Source organism: Echinops telfairi, unplaced genomic scaffold, assembly GCF_000313985.2.
Source record: "Echinops telfairi isolate 266 unplaced genomic scaffold, ASM31398v2 ScPeMD7_19;HRSCAF=73, whole genome shotgun sequence".
In the NCBI taxonomy this organism is placed as follows: domain Eukaryota; kingdom Metazoa; phylum Chordata; class Mammalia; order Afrosoricida; family Tenrecidae; genus Echinops; species Echinops telfairi.
Window position 1 is genome coordinate 9,300,828 of NW_022103916.1, and position 20,743 is coordinate 9,321,570.

Here is a 20,743-nt window from a genome sequence, read left to right on the forward strand (position 1 = left end):
TTTCCTTTGGCATTCTGCAGATAAATTCCAAGACTTAAAATGCACCAGAGGGAGGGCAGGCAGGCGAGAGAGGGGGGAAATGGGGAGCTGATATCAGGGGCTCAAGTGGGAAGAGAATGCTTTCAAAATTATGATAGCGGCATATGTGCAAATATGCTTGACACACTGGATGAATGTATGGATTGTGAAAAGAGATGGAAGAGCCCCCCCCCCCCAATAAAAGTAAGGAAAAAACCTCCAAACTTGGCAGAAATTGGAAGAATTTAAAGCTAAGTTGTTAGGTGACATTGCTAATTAAAAATGATAAAAATGAAAAAAAAGAAAAAAAAATGATAAAAATGGATACAGAGTATCTTTATGTGAGTTAAGTGGAGGGATCATATAATTTTCTAAAAATTAAGTCGACATGGAGCTTTTCAAATAAATCTATTGTATAAAGGAAGGCACACCTGGAGTTTATTCCTTTATCACTTCAGACTTATTACTGTATATGACTTTTAAACAAGAGTACTTGTTTTCCTTTGGCATTCTGCAGATAAATTCCAAGGCTTGAAATGCACCAGAGACATGTCATAAATTTCCCTGATGAATTTGCATAAAGAAGTAACTCTTAGTTTAATACAGCTTAAAATCTCTATTATATGATAATGCAAATAATGAAAATTGCTGTTTACTGAGTGCTTACACTTCCAGCACTATACTAAAGGTTTTAGCACATTTTTACATACTCCTCACTTTTCATTTATCCAGTCAAGTATTTGTTGAGTGTGTACTATGTGCTAAAGATGCTAAGAATTCAGCAGTGAACAATATAGACAACTATCCTTGCTCTTTGTGGAATTTACATGTCTTTGGATGGATTGTAACGTTGTTAGACGGCATCGAGTCAGTTCCAGTTCATCGCGCCCCTATGTAAAACAGAATGAAACCGTGCCGGGTCCTGTGCCGTCCTCCCAGCCGTTGTTCTTTTGGAGCTCATTGTTGTAGCCACCATGTCAGTCCATCTCTTGACGGCCTTCTGCTTTTTCACTGACCTTGTCCTTTAGCAAACATGACGTCCTTTTCCAGGGCCTGGTCTCTCCTGATGGCATGTCCAAAGTATGTGAGGTCAAGTCTTGCCATCCTTAATTCTAAGGAGCATTCTGGCTGTATGTCTTCCAAGACAAATTTGTTTGTTCTTTTGGTAGTCCATGGTACTTTCAATATTCGTCACCAGCACCATAATTCAAACACATCAATTCTTCTTCAGTTTTTCTTAATCAATATCTAATGTCCACATACATATGAGGTGATTGAAAATACCATGGCTTGGGTCAGGCACATCTTAGTCCTCAAAGTAACATTCTCGCTTTTCAACACGTTAAAGAAGTCTTGTGCAGCAGACTTCCCATATACATAATATACATGAAGTAAATTATATACTAGATGACCAACACCAGTACTAGTTCCAGTTGCTGTCCAGTTGACTGTGGCTCATGGAGACCCTCTATGTTTTAGAGTAGGCATGTGGCTGATATCATATGTTAGACTATGAGAAGTAGAGCTGAGGAAACTAGAGTAGGGAAGGAATTGAGGAATGGCAGAGTTGCAGGGGGGAAGGTTACATTTTTAAATAGGCTGGCCAGAGAAGACGTTACTGAGATGATGACATCTAAGCACAAGAGAAAATGCCGTTCAGGGGTAAATGGCAGATTATGTGATAATCTTGGGGGGGGAAATTCCAGGTTGATGGAACAGCAAGTGCCCAGCCCCTGAAGTTGGAACATACCTGGCTTTTTTAAGGGAGAGGAAGAACAAGGAGGACTGTATGGCCGCTACAGAAGAAAGGACGTGGAGGGAAGATCATGAGATTATCGACAGGGAGATCGCGCAGGTAGAGCCAGGCCATGATGGACCTCAGAAGCCATCACAAGGACTTTGGCCTCAGCTCTAAGAGAGATGGCAACCCCTCGGAGGGTGTTTAGCCTTTAAATTTTACTCTACTTGAGAAGATGCACAGCAGAACATATGTCGGTTCAACAGTAGATACAAGTACATTGCACGGGCACTGATTATGTTCTTGGAGTCATGCAACCATTCTCACCTTCTGGAATTGTTCCCCCGCCCTTAACATAAATTCACTGCCCCACCCCTCCAATTTGGTATCTAACCGTTCAAATTGCTGTTGTTAGTTTGATACCATATAGTTTTTAAAAGAGCATAATGCTCAAAGCAAATATTCTTTACTGACTAAGGTAAACATTTGTTTCTTTTTTAAGAAGACTTTGGGGTTATTTTTAGTGTACAAGTCAAGTTTTAAATGTTATATCAAGGCTATAACTTAAGGAGTTCAGTCAGCCTTCAAGGATCCGGAAAGTCTGGATTCTATAAGAATTTGAAATTCTATTCTGTTTTTTCCTCATTTTTGATTAGGTTTCTGTTCTAGAATCTTTATCAAAATGTTCAGAAATGCTAGCCAGTCACCACCCCATTCTTCTGATCTTGTGACAAAGGAGGCAATTGTTCAGGGAGGCAATTAATCATACATTGCATTTTCTCTTCCTTTTCCTGACTCACTCAAAGGGTTTCTGTTGGCTTTGTTTTTAGTCTGGTAAAATATGTATGACATAGAATTCACTATTTTAACTATTTGAAGTATACAATTCAGTAGCATTTTTTACATTCATACTGTGTGCAACCATCACCACTACTGAGTTTCAGCACTTTCTTCCCTCCAGAAGGAAACGTACCATGAAGCAATAACTCCCCTTTTCACCCCCTAGACTTGCCCAGCCCCTGGCAACTTCTAATCAGCTTTCTGTCTGTATGGATTTGTCTATTCTGGATCGCTCATGTAAACGTAAGCATATAATAGGTGGTCTTGTGTATCTGGTTTCTTTCACATAGCATAATGTTCTCAAAGGTCATCCATGTTGTCATGTCTCAGAGCATCATTCCTTTTTATGACTGAGCAGCATTTCATGGTATGTATGAGTGTATACCACATTTTGTTTAGCCATCAAGTTGTTTTTTACCCTTTGGATAGCATGAATAATGCTGCTGTGGAACATTCATACACAAGTTTTTATGTGAGCATGCATTTTTCGTTCCCAGGGGTATACCTGTGAGTGGAGTTGTTGGATCCTATAATAACTGCCTCTTTAACTTATTGACCTCAGAGGGTTTTTAGGAGAGGAATGATACGATCAGACTCACGTTTTAATGGGATCATCTTGACTCCTTTAGTAAAATAAAATTCGGTGAAACATGTGTTCTTAGTCAATTTCACAGCTAAAGAACTGACTTTAAGGGAAGTTAAGTATGCCATGGCTCCTCTTAAGATGTAAATTTCTAACTCTTCTTCCTCTGATATATAGTTCGATCACTTTCTACTAGTCAAGCAGAATGCCATGCCAGTATGGAAGTAGCAGTCAAGGGAAGTTGTGAGAGGCCTGTTCTGCCCCGCATGGCCAGTTTAAGCTCACAAATGTAAGAAAGCCTGAGGAGGATGTGGGACATGTGCAGGTGTGACTGGCTTCTGATTTCGAGGAAGTGACAATAGAATTTCTAGAAGGCAGTCACATGTTATGGGTACGTGTGCAGCAAATCCACAAAGAGTTTCTTTTAAACACAGTTATTTGATGAATAGTTAATTGAAGGAAATGGTAAAAGGTGCTACCAAATTGTCATCAAAACTGTTGCTTGGTTTAATTTAAGCTCAACCAGATTTTCTCTTAAACCTTGGGGTCTATGGCTTAGGCTCTTGAGCCCTTGTTTATGCAGAAACTAATTTTTGTGTATTTTTTTTAGTTTGTTTGAAAGACATTGCTTAGACTTTTAGTGATTCAATATGTAATAAAATACCCTGAGATTCAGAGCTTTAAAGTGAAATTTTGATTTGCTGTTACTTGATGAGGTGACTCTAATGGAATTATGTCTTGTAAAGCAGTTCAGCAATTCATGTTTTAGAATTACACATAATTAACTCAATACCCTAAAGCAGTTTATCTTTTCTTTTTTTTTTTTTGCGTCTTAAGACTTTCGTTATAAAAACTGAGAGAAAAATCATGGCAGCATCCCTTATAAGGTTAACTAAATCATATGGGTAGGACCTGTATAAAATATTAATACCGGGCCACTGTGAAATATTGGGTAAAGGCAAAGATGACTTACCATTGGAGATTTCAAGAGTAGTAACTAATCACAGACCATCTGTTCAGTACAACTACAGCCACTTTCATTTATTTATTTTATCTTTTTATTATGACTTAAGTGAAGGTTTACAGAGCAAATCAGCAGTTATCCATTCAACAACTTCTCAAGCTTTCCATTGTCCTTCTCCATTGCTATCACCCTCATCGCCCTCTTGTTCACCCAGACAGCACCTATATCATTTAGTCTGTGCCTTCTCCTTCCCTCCACCCCTCCCTTTCCCACGCCTGGTAACAATCAAAGACTGTTTCTTTTAGTGTGAAAATCATTTGTTGGTTTTTTAATTTTCTTGTAGTAAAACTGATCCCATGCAATCTTTGCTCCTTTGGTTTTGATTGATTTCACTCGACACATGGTTCTCCAGGTTCATCCAGGTCATGAGACATCTCACAGCCTCCTCGTGATTTTTTGATGTGTACTATTCTATGTACCAAGGTTTGCTTATTTTGATATTCTTCCACTGATGGGCAGTTAGATTGTTTCTATCATTTTACTCTTGTGAATACTGCAGTGCTGACATGAGTGTGTATATATGCCAAGTAGAGTGCTTGCTAGGACATATGGTCTTTCTAGTCCCAGGTTTTTGAGGAAGCACCCTACAGCTTTCCACGGTGGTTGTGCCATTGTGTAGTCCTAATAGCAGTGTATGAGTTGCTCTGCATCTTATTGAGTATTTGTATTCTTCTGTGTGTGTGTGTGTGTGTGTGCTGTTTTGTAACTCTCCTTGCCCTGCTGAAGTGAGATCGCATCTCATCATTGTTTTGCTTTTCATCTCTCAAATGGCTCCATCATGTGTTTGTTGGATGACTGGATGTCTATTGGTAAGCAATCTGTTCATATCCTCTGTCCCTTTTTGATGATATTATTTATCTTTTTCTTGTTGAGGTTTTAGCATTTGCTATCCATTTTAGAAGTTAGTCCCTTATCCATTGCATCATGGCCAAATTTCCCCAAGTCTTCCGGTTCTCTTTTCCCTCCTGTGGTGAAGTCTCTAGATGCATGTAAGTGTCTGACTTTCTCTTTTGTCTGTGTAGCCATTTGTTCTTGCCAGATCTTTGTGCATAGTTGGGGTGGTTTCACCAAGCAGTGGGGGAGGGCGGATAGGTGACAGTTCCGTTCTTGTCTGGACACGTGTTACTCCTTGGTAAGATAAAATGCCTGTTTTCTACTTGTGTAGTGGAAACTGGCATTCCATTACCAAGGGTCCTTTAGAATATAAGTTACAACTTTTAAACAACATTTTCAGTAAATTTAAAGTGGTTTTATGTAACTGAAACAGTTAAAAATTGTGTAGCTACTTTTGAATGTGCTATAATGGCAAAGCTGTACAGTTGTTAACCTTCGTAATAGGAAATATCGGAAGGGAAAACATTGGCAGTGAGTGATCTTAGAGAATGGGAATTTGACCTTCCCATAATATGGCACCTACCTAGGACAAAAGCCTTGCTTGCCTCGTGGTTGGATGGAAATCCACCATGGACTTCTCTCTCAACTTTGAGAGCAATCTATTTTGAGTTACATTTTCCCCTTTCCATTAATGAACTGCCACTGTGTTATTTTTTATTAGGTGGTTCTTTCAAAGAGCACACTACAGAAAAACCTTACTAATTTTTGAATGGTATAACAAGGCCTATCTAAAGCAAAACATTTATAAAATATGTATAAATTTTTACCTCTGGATGGTATTAAAAATTAGAAAATATGTGTATATTTTTCCTTTTCAAAGGGTTCATTTGGATTTCATAGCAAGTATATGCTTGTGAATTGAACTGTTTTAGGATCAGGAGGAATGAATGAAATGCTTCATCTTGACATGTCTTTGTATGTGTATGTCAACCTTAAAGTCTAGACCTTTATAGGTGACTTAAATGAGATATTACAGAATGTGTCGCACACACACACACAAAAAGAGGGGTGATATTAAGGGAAACTATAGTTTTCCACCTTGCTCAGCCTGAACTAGTTCAGATATGCCAATAAGTAGGGTTAATTCTACTTAAAGCTAAGTAAAGAATAACTGGTACTAAGTTTTTGTTTACTTGTTGAATTTTTAAGAGTGAAAAAGAAAGTAACTTTGTCTCAAAGAAGAATATCTTTTTGAATCAAAATGTGAAATAAATAAAATCTAACTTGAGGGTGTGTTGTTAAGTTATAGAAGGTTAAGTTATATATATATATATATATATGGAGAAATGGAATTAATTTGCCTTGGTGTAGAAAATGCAAAATGATGAAATATTTCAAAACTTTTACAATATTAGATTGGATCAATTTTGCTGGCTTTATTCATAAGATGGGAATAGGCTGGTGAATGACTATAAAATGTTACATGAGTGCTAATACTTTTTACTAAAATCACGGTGGAATCATAACCTTTAAAAGATGTTCAGTGAGGTACAGTTCCATATCATAGTGAGTTTATAACAATGATCGGGTCCAGTGAATTCTCACTATCATATCAAGCATATTTGGCCAGTAGAAGTAAAGGTGAGAAAATAATGCAAAAAGATCACTCCAACAATATCTCAATCATACAACTGAGACACAAAACAACAAAAGGTTTAGTAACTTAGGTTTAACATTGCATAGGACACTTTTAAGCCTTGTTTTAAGATATGTCCCTTTGGTCAAACATTCCTTCTGGCTTTTCATTTACCTTGTTTGGATTTGATTGGTTCGGGGAATTTCCCAATCAAGTCTTTCATTTAAAACAGTGGTTCTCAACCTTCCTAATGCTGTGACCCTTTAATATAGTTCTTCATGTTGTGGTGACGCCCAACCATAAAATTATTTTCGTTGCTACCTCATCACTGTAATTTTGCTACTGTTATGAATTGGGCGGCCCCTGTGAAAGGGTCATTCGACTCCCAAAGGGGTCATGACCCACAGGTTGAGATCCGCTGATCTTAAAATAATATGTATATTCCTGTGAATTAACCATGGCCATGTCAAACTTTTGCTTTGCTGACCTGCTAAGGCATTTGACCAATTAATTTCTACCCCAAAAGGGGGCTATATTGGACTTATAAGAAAGGACTAGTATCCTGAGCTTGGAGCCCTCCCATCTAAGTCAAGATTTGAGCCTGGAGAAGTCTAGGTGCCAGAGTGTGTACCGTTTACAGCGCTTTCAATTCAGCATGTCCTCAGTCCACTTTACCGATTGTCTCACCTAAACTGACATGTAGCGATTGTAGGATCATTTGGATTAAATGTGGCCTTCATTTTCCAATAACAAATCAAACCAGAAAACAAAGCAGTTGATATAATGAGATAGTCCTCTGGAGAGGTCAGCATCCTAGCTGCAGTCTCTTCTTCACCCAATCTAAGGAAATTCTTGGCAAGGAGAACTTGGAATTCTGTACTACAAGATTGTACTACAAGAAATGTATAAAATAACTAAAAGCCCTTATTCTGAAAGACATCTACAGCATAGGAATAAGTAAGATTTGCTTCTTTATCTGGACTTCTTTGGAGTAGAATTATTCCAGTAAGTAAATTATATTGGTAATCTTAACCTTTAGATAGATAGATACCCAGATACACACAGAGACATATATAACCTTTTTGATAGCGTGGCATGATAGCCATTTTGATATGTCTTTTTACTAGGCACTACATAGTTCAATGGCATTAATTAAGAGAATATATTGGAAAAAATCTGCCAATATTTAGCCTTTGGGTCCTCATTATTCATTTATTATTATTATTTTCATCTTGTCTGTTTGTTTTAAGTCTGCTAGATAATCTCAGTGTCATGGTCCACGTAAAGTGACATTTGCCCACTGACCCCCGTCCCAGGGTCAGACAGCTGTACCCTTTGAACTTTTCACTGGTTTTCTTTCCTTTTGTTCTCATTGCCAAGACATGCACTTTTTACTACAAAAATGTAGATGACTGCTTTCTACATCCACAAAAACCTTTTCTAATTCACTGTTTTATACTTTTTCTACTCTGGGAAACCAGAAACTCATGTCTATTCCTATTTTATGTAAAGAATGATTAATAGACATCAAATAAAGTCATGTCCTTAATGGCAGGTTTTCTGACCATCCAAGGACTTTCAAATTTTACTTTTCAGTTGCAATTGGTTCTCTGGAGTGGTGGAAGCTTGACACTGGACAAAATGCCTTTTATTTATAAGCTACCGTGCTTATGGTTTTCCATTATAGTATTGGTGCTGTCCTGTTGCTCCAAAATTAAGTAGCTAAATTAAGGTAAAGAAAAAGAATCGCCATTGCTCCAAGCAGTTGTTAAAAAAATGTATAAAATAAGATGTGGATCTTTTGGACAAAAGGAGAAGGAGAAGGAAACTATTCTTAATACTTCATGAGTATTTTTCCTATTTTTTAACAGAGACCTATTAAAGGATGTATCTGCTGGGCAGCTCACAGACCATGAGATTATAACAATTGCTCGTCGTTACCGGGCATCGGTGGATAAGGAACCGCCTGTGGATGTCTTCATTTCAATGGCCCACGAACAGCTCAAGAAGAATCATTTTGAGAATTTTGAAAAATTACTCTGTATGTGTGTGTACCAAGATCGACAAAAGTAAGCTTTTAAAACTTATTCTAATGGAGCTCTTACATTTCTGTGAGTCTGAGTAATGAAGGAATTAATATTCCATCAAAAAGGACAAAAAGTGTCATTCTCCATCATACGCCACGATTTAGTAAGACCAAAACCCTTTGCCAAGGAGTTTATTCTGACTCAGGGCAACTGTTTCATAAAGCCATTTAAAATATTTTTTGGAATTCTCCAAAATTATCTGTGTATAAATATTTTATGATGATGGTGAGCTTTGTTTGTTGAGGTAATGGGTGGGGCCTTGTGGCTTCAGAAGAATATGATGCCCTTGCACTTTCTTTCCGTTGATTTCTAGAAGCTTTTATCTGAAACATAATAAGATGCTAAAAAGTTTAATTTTAAAATATCTTCTCCTTACACTAGGATTTACAAAGGTCCTTTTTAATAATAGACAAGGCGAAGAAATTTTGAACAACTCTATAACATTTCTTTGAAATTATTTTCCTTCTTGAAAATGGTGAAATTCAGCATAATCTATTTCTAATATATCTATCAAGTATGTGTTGAGCTTCCTTAAATCAATGTTACAATATACAACTGCAGCCATATTTAATATGTTTTGGTGTTCATCTTACCTCTAGGCCTGATATATTCAGCTAGGAGACAGAAATGCTTAATACTAACTCTAGATTTCAGTCTCATGACTCCACACCACTGTCATCTTCTCCCTCCATATGTGACAACTTCCCTCCTCCCCAAACCCGAAACCTGCACCCCTAGGGGCTGTCTGCATACCCTAAATATCTTTGAGGGTCACATGTTGTTGTGTGCTATCAAGTTGATTCTAACTTAAATCAGTCCCATGTGATGGAGTAGAACTACCCCATAGGGTTTCCTAGGTTGCCCTGGTGATGCTGTGGGTTAGCCATTGGTCAGCAACTGTAAGGTCAATAGTTTTAATCTATTAATCCCTCTGTGGAAGAAAGATGAGGCTGTCTGCTCCCATAAAGATTTACAGTCTCAGAAACTCTATATAATGTCACTATGGGTTGGAATCAACATTATGACTGTGGGTTTGGTTTGGCTTTTAATCTTTATGAAAACCGCTGGCCATTTTCTCCCCTTAGAGCCACTAGTGGATTCAAATTGTGGGCCTTTAGGTGGCATATAAGAGCTTAACCGTTGTAACAACAGGGCTCTTTTGAAGGTCTCATCTTAAATGTGAATACTGATATTTCCCCCCCTAGTCTATAACACATGTTTATTGATTGGTTTTGTAGAGATGACACTTTTTCCCTTGAATCTGTGAGCCTTGCTGAGTCACTGGAAGATATAGAGCCAGAGCTTTGCACAGCCTGGCCCTGCCTTCTCCACTGGTGCGGTCCCTTCTTCAGGTTGAGAAGTGTGAGCTTTCCTTCCCTGGCAGAACGCCTCTGTAGAACAGCCAGGGTGTTTGATCAGACAGCTGAGGCTCTTCCATATCTGATCAACTTTTAACTGCGACATCAACATTCTCATCATTATATAACCTCATTACCAAGAAAGACTGTTGATTCTAATTTTACCTAATACCTGGAAGAACATTCTTTCGGTAGGATAAGCATTTCTGTGCCCCCACAATATGTTGGTAAAAATTACTCTTGGGTTGTTCTGGAAAAATCATCTGATAAAACTGAGGTCAAGGCCCCAACTGTGGTTCCCAGGAAATATAGTTTGGGTCCAAGGAAAAGACCAGAAAAACACCCTCAAGTCATATCGTACTTATGTTGGAGGCTCTAGATGCCTGTCAGATTAAGACTTGTTTTCAAATATCAGAGCCATTTTTGACCAGTGATCAAGAATGAAGATCAATTACTTAGAGCAACACTTGTGGCTTAAGGCTTTAATAAGCTGTGCTATTGCTAACCATGAATTCTGAATCTTAATGGGAATGCTTTTGTTTATAAGGACAGAATCTGGTGATTGCTGGAGTGGAGAAAGTTGATGAAATGCAATATGGTTGTTTTTCCTTACTGCAAATGCCAATACCAATTTCATGCTTATTTTCCTGTGCACGTTATTAGAACATGTTTGTATTTTCTTTCTTATAACATGTAATTGCTAGTAGAGGAAAACAAGGTATATAAAAGCCTATTTCTTTTGTTTTAATGTAGAAAAAAAGTATTACCCAGCAAAGAGATCAGAAAGCTATGCAAGGCCTCCAGGCTACCTGTGACAGAAGATCTTCTTATGCCCATACTATCCAGGTAAACAAGCGCTTCATTCTGAATGGAGGTTGGCCTGCATATTTTGTTTGGGGACTAGTTCTGCTTTTAAATCTACCTTTAGCTATCCTTTACCTCGTGTTCATAATATGCCTGCATTTAAGGGTTACAAAATGAAAAGTTCATTGTGATTTTGAATGGTAGAGAACAGAGCCAATTGGGAATTATTATTTGAGTAAAACAAGTATTATACACGTACAAACACATGGGCTCCTAGAACAAAAATGAAATGAAAATGTAAAACTTTGTTGGTTTTGAGGCCATTACATGGAAAATTCAGGATAGGTGTATTTCTTGATGACTAATACATACAGTAAGGGGACCTAGTGTTATTAGTACAGGACTCCATCCTGCTAGACTAACTGATGCACATGCACATCATAAGTTAATATGTTTCCAAAGGAATTTTCAAGACATAGTTTGACTTTTGGCTTTCTGGAAATACCCTGCCAGCCACCCAAAAACAAAGCTGTGGTCATCTTTGGTACGTCTTATTGCATCAGCCCAGCCCCTCCTCTTATTAACATATCTTGATTATTTTGACATCTTGGACTTGGTTATAGGGCATTTTGTTTGTGGTTTGAGTACATTATCTCATTTACTTGTAGTGAATAACTCTGTGGGATTTGAATTCTTATTATTTATGTCTTACAGGTACAGATGCTAGGGTTTAGATATTTTGCCCAAAGTCATATAGCCTGGGAGAAATAGAGCTTTAGCTTGACCCCTAACTCTTTTGAATGTACATTCTCTGCCTGTAACTAAGTCAAATTCTTATGTATAAATACTCAAAGGATTAGGAGAGTGTGAGGGTTCTACCCAATCTGCTAAGAACTCTGGTGGCATAGTGGCCTACCAATCACTAGGTCTGAGGTTCAAACCTACCAGCGGCTCCACGGGAGAAAGTTGAGGCTTTCTGCTCCCATAAAGATTTACAGCCTCACTAGAAAGAAATGAAGGCAACATATGTACAAATATGCCTGATGCAATCGATGTATGGATTGTAACAAGAGTTGTAAGAGTCCCCAATAAAATGATCTTTTAATTTTAAAAAATATAAATTAAAAGAAGATTTACAGGCACAGAAACCCACAGGGCCATTCTACCCTGCCTACATGCTTGCTGTGAGCCAGAATCAACTCAGTAACGTTGTTTGGTTTGGGTTGGACCTGCATTGTTGCTCTAACAGAAATATCACTTGAATGGTTTTAGCAAGCAGAAATCATTATGTCACAGTTTAGGAGAGTAGAAATCTTTAATCCAGGGTACTGGCTCTAGGGGAAGACAGTTCTGGAGGAAGGTCCTTGCCTCTTTGACCTTTTATTCCTCAGCAGTTTCCGTGGGACTTAGCATCTCTCTTCTCCCATTTATGCTTCCTAGCTTGCTTGTGAAATCTATTTTATATCTCAAAATAAATGGACTTATCTCACAGGACATCAAGGTCACTTGTCATAATATAGTTTACAAAGACCATATTCTATGTCCTTCTTTGGCGAGTAGTGGCTGTGGTCCTGAGAAACTTGTGAATGGCCGTCTAAGAGGCAGTTGTTGGAGCAAAGATGAGTGAAGATAATCCAAGACGCATGAAAGTAATTATACCAAGTACTAATGAACCACTGAAACCCCAGCACCAATGACCCTGGGATGGCACCTGGAAATAGGAAGTTTTGGAATGAGTGGGAGAAAAATATAGAACAAATATCAAAATAAAGTAAGCTCACAGGGCTGATAGAGAACCTCAGAAATTATAGCCCTTAGACACCCTTCAGACCTGGAACTGAACTCACCATTGTGACTCAATTTTTACTTAAAGGACAGACAGTTCTATGAGGTAAGCAATAACACCAGGGAGGTATACATTCCTTAGAACAATCAACCTTAGGAGATTAAAAAGGCAGCATTTGCCCAGGTATGAAAGGATAGGAAAGAAGGACAATGAAAATCATAAATACAAAGAGGAAACGGGATAAATGCTATAACATTGTGGGAATTGCAATCAATGTCGTGGGACAAAATGTGTACGAATTGTTGGATGGGAAATCAAATTGCTTTGTAAGAGTTCACCTATGTCACAATAAAAAGTGGTGGTGTAATGGGTTGCACTGTGGATTGCTAACCACAAGGACTACAGTTTGAAACCTCCAGCTATAGCCTAGGAAACCTAAAGTGAGAGTTCTACTCTGTCCTGTAGGGTCACTGTGAGTCACAATTGACTATATAACAATAGATTTCATTTGAAATCCAGTCTCATAACATAACACAAATCGTTCTCAAATGGGAGTATAACCACTGGCATAGAGGTTAGGATTTACCGCATGTATTTTGTGAGGACATAGTTCAATCCATAACATTACTGTTTATATCTACTCTCTTTATTCCCACTTGTGTCTGACTTATATCTGTTCTTGACTATTACAGGGCACTCAATGTTTGTCTGGTTTCTTTAGGACTCTAAATGTTGAAATCTATTATGAAGCTTGAGGTGATCAGTTGGAGCATTGTTCTCAAGCAAGGGTTGGAGTGGGGAGTCCTCAGCTAAGACAGGGCAAGATACGACAAAATACCCATTTATAAACTATCAAGGGCTCATGCGGGAGGGGGGAGCGGGGAGGGAGGGGGAAAATGAGGACCTAATGTCGGGGGTTTAAGTGGAGAGAAAATGTTTTGAGAAACGATGTACAAACGCACTTTACACAATTGATGTGTGTATGGATTGGGATAACAGTTGTATGAGCCCCTAATAAAATGTTAAAAAAAAAGGCGAACCAAGGGAACAGACAAAGCTGACTCTCATATGGGAAACAGGGTCCAAAGTGTCAGGAAGGCAATCCAGAAGAAGGCCCATCTAGTTGGATATGTATGCATTTTGGGTTGACCTGGGGTGATTTTCTCGAAGATACACTCATTGACTTTTTATTTTCTAGCAGCAATGTGAGATGTAGTTCATACTGGTGTAAAGGATCTGGGATGGAGTCGGCAGGCCTAGGATTCAGATATTTTTATAATTAAAACTTGGATCTCTTGTCCCACATTCTTAAAGTTCCTCTTCCTAGTTTCCCAGGAGTTCAGCTAAATGAGCCTTTTGGGATTTCATACATGTATGTACCTGGGATTCCCGCCCCCTTTTTTTTGCCATTAGTCTGGCTATTTCCTCAGTAGGAAATAGCTTCCATTTTCTTTTTCTTCTGTTGAAAGCTTGCTCTTCCTTGAGGAAACTAGTTCGGATAGCACTATATCCATAAAGTGTTCTTGAATAGATTGGGCAGCAAGTGAGTATCGCCCTCTAAGGAAGGACTCTGGCAATACAGTTTGTTTTGCCCCTTACCTTGGAATGAAAAGCTGTGACTTGAATTTTCTTTGATTCATTCAGATTCAAAAACCTGCTTCTAAGCCTTTAAGTTCACCACATGTAAGCGACCAAGTAGTTTGTCATGTCTTGACAGTTTTGCTCTTTGTGTTTCTCATGTATTCTTTACATTTGCCTACTAGCTGTAGGATTGTGCTAAAGACTGTTAACTCACCGGCACCTTAAATGTCGTGCCTTTAGAACAAGCTCCTCTTTCTATCTAGTGGTTCTGAGGATTAACTGGAAAAAATGCAGGCAAAATACCTAGTGTAACACCTAGAGATAAGAATAGATTGAGGTCTAGGAAAGAATTTTAGGTGGGGGACCGTAGACCACACACTCTGACTGAGCAATAAACTGGAAGAAAGCTATGTACCTCTCGACAGAGCAGGGCTTGTTTTGGAATACTTGAAGCTCAGTGCCTTTCACACATTAAGCTGTCCTCTGGTCAGGAAGCTGTGGATGTTTATTAGATTATCTTTTGATGGCCTCAAGGATGTGTTGTCCTGGAAAGTCTAATAATGTGGGAGCCTGGCCTCTGGAGGACCTACATGTTTCTCATCCAATGCAGAGGCCACCAAGTCACCACCCCTCTTCTCTCAGCAGACTGTTTAGTCTTTGTCTTTCAGATTTGACACTAGAGCCAGCCAAACTATTCCACGACTTGCTTCGAAGTCATCTCAAACCACATTTGTCTCAAACTACAGCCTAGCTCTGGGAAGGTGAACCCCCTCAGCGGCTAAGCAGACCCTGTTCAGTCTAAACTCTGCCTCTTATTGTGCAGTGACCCTTTTCTACACTCAAGGGAAACCTCCAACTAATCAGATTAGAAAATGTCTCATTCCCATTCCCTTCTCCCTCCAATATGCCCTGCTATGAATTGGGTCACATGCTTGGTGTTTTGCATCATCTCCGCAGATTCCTTTCAAAGATTGTCCTAATTCCTAATGGGCCCATCAGACCGCAGCTTGCATTTATATTCTACATTCTTATTGTTCCCCACAGACTCCCAGGGCTTGACAAAGCCTTGACCAGTGTCTCTTTCTGCGCAACCCTCCTATGGCATGCTGAGCCCGAGCCTTCTCTGACAGCTGCAGCCTCCCAGGGGAGGCAGGCGTGGAGTTGGCTTCATTTTGTTCAGTGCACACACTGCCCGGGGCTAGTTTTACCTGCCTGCTTCAGAAATCAACCTTTGAGCTGGAGAAAGACAGCTGTTGAGCAGCCACCTAACTTTGCTATGTGAATGCAATGCAAGATAGGAAAAGAAATGGTTCCAGTTTGGGCGTGTTCCGCCAGTTAATGGTACCCCCGTATTCCTCCTGACCCTGTGGATTGCTACTAAGATTCCCCTTCTACGCCAATTCCATTTTTCTTATAACTCAGTTTGGTCTTTTCCTTATTAGCTCAAGTTGAGCTGGAATCAGGACTTCAAAACCTTTTCACATATAGTAACCCCAGCCCTCCATGAACTCGTGCTGTGTAAGCTAGTGTGAAGTCTCCTTTCTTGCCAAACAAATCCATTTCACTAATGCACAGAGCATCAGACTTAAATGTCCCACAGAGTGGTAACTATTCCCCATTAATAATAGGAATGAGACTTTGTATTGACATAGTGCCAAGGACCCTAGAATCTTTTGTACATTGTTGCACACATTAAAAGGTACATTTTAGTTGATGGTGGCTATTGTTCCTCATCTCATAAGTGCAGACATTGAGATATAAGGAGACTTGCTCATTGCATAGACATGCTTTGGCCAGAGAGTTAATGAAGATCAGAATTTCCTGAGATACCGTAAGCCTCTTTTTACCCCTTAACTGAGCTCTTAGGGAGGGGACCTTTATTTTAATCATCTTTAAAGCCTCTGAGACTTGTACAGTGCTAGTACACTGGGCAGTTAAGCTACTTTTCCGGTTGTCATTCAGTCATTTCCAACTCGTGGCTGCATGTATGTGAAAATCAATTTGTGCTTCAAAAGGGTTCAGTGATGGATTTCTCAGAAGTAGATCACCAGGTGTTTCGTCCAAGGAGCTTCTGGGTGGACACAAATCACCAACCTTTCAGTTAGCAGCCAAGTGCTTAGCCATTCCCACAACCCAGGGACTCCCACCTTGAACAGGTGGGAGAGGAGGAAACCATGGACTTGGTATCTACCAGAGCTTCCATTGGCATCCAACTTTGCTACTTCCAAAAAAAAAATCCAATTTTCAAGCCATAGGAGATGAAGCAAATTCTGAGGTCATCCCTCTAAGTATTTCTTGTGGGCTTGGAGAGTAAAGAGCTAGCTTCTCTCCTTCACTGTGTGACCTTCCTAATCTAGATGTGGACTAATGGGAAATTCAAGTACAACTCTTTCCCCAGAAGCCCTACCTGAAGCTTGGTTTTGTACACCTAGCTTTGGATTCCATGAAAGAGCATTGATGGCACAGTGAGTTGACGTGCCTGACATTTTGGTTACCAGTTGGGGGCTTTAATGACTGTGCCCTCAATGCCAGCTGTAAAGTATTTCCTGGAGCTCTGTGGGAAAAAGATGTGGCAGTCTGCTTCCATAAAGATTTGTTGCCTTGAAAATGATATGGGGCAATTCTACTCTGCCCTACAGGGTCACTATGAGTTGGAATCAACTAGATGGCATTGGGGTTTTGTTTTGTTTTGAGGTACAATGGAATGTTTTGCAAATGGCTTCCCAAGAGAGCTCATACCTTATCCAGATACCTTAGTTCAAATGAATACAGTTGTAGGCATCTAAGTGGGGTGTTAACTGTCTCCACAGAAGAAGTACACCAGCTTTTATGATCCAAAGATTGTAAATAATCTAATCCAAATCCAAAGGAGAGAATAGTATCAGAGTTTAAATTGTGAACACCTAGTTGCAGAGGCCTATGGATGATAATGGAGGGTTCCCACATGGATTAAGCCTCTGGTGAATCTCCTCTGACCATAGTAGAATGATGTAAATGGCCTTGTTATCAGACAGAAGTAAAGTCGATCATGACAGATATAGCTAGGTTAAAATGTAATACCTTATCATTTAATCGCCCTTTTGAACCATTTTAAACCTGTTATCAGGTTTCTTTTTGATTGAACAATTTCTATGTTTTGTCTGGTTACTGCTGTTTGCTTTTAGTTCTTGTTTCTTTTCTGTTTGTGTTTTGTATGGTTTTCTGTATAGGGGATCCAGCATAGATAGATAGATAGATTAGATAGATAGATAGATAGATAGATAGATAGATAGATAGATAGATAGATAGATAGATAGATAGATAGATGCTAGATAGAGACAGTAATTGGATTGATAATCGCGTATGGGAGACCGGGGAACTAACTACAATGAGTAGGAGAAGAAAATGTTCTGAAATTGCCTGTGGAGATGACTGCACAAATTGTAATATGATTGGGCAATTAAATTGTATGATATGTAAAGTATATGCCAATACAACTATTTTAAAAAATGAAATTTGTTAACAGGCCTTTTAAGTAGCTTTAAAGTAATCTCATTATACTCAATCCAGCTCTGTCCCTGACCGCCCTCCCCAAAGCAGTTTGAGTTCATGTAATTTCAACCCATCATACCAGGCAGTGATGCTCAGAGGCAAGGGTACTACCACTATGTGGCTGATGTTGAAGTGTTTGGAACACTGGGAAATTTTCAGGGAGAAGTATCTGTCTCTCTCTTTGTCTTTCACACACACAATGTTTTTTTACATTTTAGATTATAAAGTGATTTGTAGTTTTAGGAGGAAAAATCCCAACCACGACTGTGTCTCTGCATCTGGTCCAGGTTCCTTGACTTTCCTCACTAAGATGTGTGTTGGAATCAGAACTGAAGTTTAGATGCTTGGCCCTTTAGAGATACCGAGAGTTAATCTCTAGCAATGTCAGCAATGTCATCCTGCAAAACCTATATTTTTGTTACCAACCAATACAGTGGCCCCTTCCCCCCTTTCTTTTCAAAAATCTGCTTTTTAAGAAGTTCACCAGGTGTTTGGGTGCTTCAGTTAGTGAACCAAAAGACAGAGGTCAACAATGTATCTGCACTGTCCACCCTGCCTCTTTACCATCTATCCGTGGGCATGCAGCCAGACCTTCTCCACGAACTTAGATGATGGCCTTTGCTGCACAGGGGGCCCGTGCAGCTCTTTAGCAAAATAAAGATGTCATTAAGCCTTTCCCTGCCATGGATGGTGGAAATAAAGCAGCTCAGCATTATTCCCTTTGGCAAGGAGATGGATGGCTTCGGCAGTTTTCAAGCCATTCATCATTTTTGGGAGGGGGGCACAGCATCAGTCAAATGTCACATTAGACGGCCTCGTAAGAACTCCCACCACGCAAAGCATCAGAAAGCATGTTTGGGGTCATTATTATCTAGATCGGAGCCAAAGAAATTGCCTCCCACCCCACATCCCCCACAAACATGTCTCTTAGTCTGTGGAATAAAGAAAATGGTGGAGTGCCCAAGTATCAAAAGAAATGAAGAATTTGCGGAGGGTTTAGGAAGACACTTTATCAGTGTGTACTAGGACTTTCAAGTAACGAGTCTGACTTTTTAACAAGCACAGAGAAGCTTAAAAGCCAGAATTAGTGTTGCCCTTTAGGGCAGTCACCCTGGAAGGCTGTGCACTGATTCTAACAATGTTGCCATAGAAAGTTGTTCTTTGGAATTGCCTTCAAAGCTTTTTATAAAGACTTTCTTCCAGAGTGGTAAATCTTCATCCTTTGACCACAGTCCTTTCGAGAGGAGCAAACCGAGTAGGGGGTTCACATGAAGATTCAGTAAGGAAATATTTCTTATCAGAAGCACAGCATGACCATGCAGTGAGGAGACAGACTTTCTGTGGGATTCATAGGCTGTCCCAAAATATTTTCAAAAGATGAATAGGATTTGGGAAATGATGCTCTGTGGTCATGAGACAGAAGAAGCCTTCTATAGGGGAGCGTACAGAAAGAATATTCAGATGGAAATATGGGCATCGATGTACCTGTTCTTTCTCCCTTAACTTGGAACTGGAGATCTCTGAATCTCCTAGTTGTTCTCTTCTCTACAAACTCACCTAACCAGCGTAATCCAAACCCACTAGCAGAGTCTGACTGGTAGCAGCCCTGTATATGGTCTCTGAGGCGGAACATTTTTAAAGCACAGATGACCTCATCTTTCACCCGTAGAGCAGTTCATAGGCGGGAGCCACCAACCTTGTCATTAGCAGTCCAACACTTAACCAACAGCATCACTCGGGCTCCTTTCTCAAAGGCATATTGAGTTCTTACTGACTCTTAGTGACCCTAGGTACAACCATTGGATCGGTGCCATCCTCCTCACTGTTAGGTTTGAGCCCATTGTTGCAGTCACTGTGTCGATCCATCTCCTTGAGGGCCTTCCTCATTTGTGATGACTCTGTACCAACGTCATTTTGTACATCATGTCATTTTCCAGGAACTGGTCTCGCCTGACAATATATCCAAAATATGTTAGATGACGTCTTGCTATCCTTGCTGCTAAGGGGTATTCCTCTTCTGAGGCAGATTGGTGTGTTGTTCTGACAGTTCGTGCTATGTTAAATATTCTTCATCAGCATCATAATTCCAAGGCATCAATTCTTGTGCTAATAAGCATAGTGTATATCCAATGTGGCATATGTTATGTATGCACTGAGTTCCTGGTGGTTCAAATGATTAATGTGCTGAGCTGCTAACAGAAATATTGGAGATTCAAGTTTATCTATAAGTGACTCAGATGAAAGCACTGGTGATCTACTTCTGAAAAATCAGCCATGGAAAATCATCTGGAACACAGATAGACTCTGGCACTCTGGGGTCACCATGAGGCAGAATCCACTTGATGGCAACGGATTAATGTTAGACATAACTTAATGCTCACTATGTCATCCTCCAGAAGAAGAGGCTGGGTATGGACATTTGAAGCAGGTAGGAAGACTAGGAGACTAAGTCCTTAGGAACATGCCCCCAACCAGCAGTGTTCCTTGCTTGTACGTTTACATACCTACTGCTTTGAAAAGCATGCTTCAAAATTAATCATCTGCTTTTTAGACTCTTTTGTACCAACATGATATACATACTCATAGGTAAAAATAACTACGTAACCCTAAATAGAGATTCTTACTATAAAGAACAGCAGTCTCCTGACACATCCTTCCCCCTTCCCCAGAGCCATTCACAGGAAGCAGTCACTTTCAGCACTCTGGCTGCTGATTCGGGCATTTAAATCTCATGCACATACTGTTGTTTCTTGATTTATTATTCTCAGATACTATATACCAACATATAAGGATTTAGAATTTAGCTTAATATTGTTTCCCATTACTTCTGCTTCTTTCTGGATGCTCTTAGGATCTTCTCTTTGTTCCTGATATTCCATAAATTCGTGATGACAAGACGTGTGTGTGTGTGTGTGTGTGTGTG

General features: G+C 39.5%; 1 protein-coding gene across 1 annotated transcript in view; it reads left to right on the top strand.

Moving 5' to 3' along the window:
* Positions 1 to 20,743, top strand: part of EFHC2 (EF-hand domain containing 2) — a 213,339-nt gene that overhangs the window by 160,829 nt on the left and 31,767 nt on the right. Inside the window, exons 12-13 of the mRNA XM_045288314.1 lie at positions 8,545 to 8,742; positions 10,872 to 10,964. Coding sequence (XP_045144249.1) covers positions 8,545 to 8,742; positions 10,872 to 10,964 — 291 coding nt within the window. The remainder of the gene's footprint in view (positions 1 to 8,544; positions 8,743 to 10,871; positions 10,965 to 20,743) is intronic.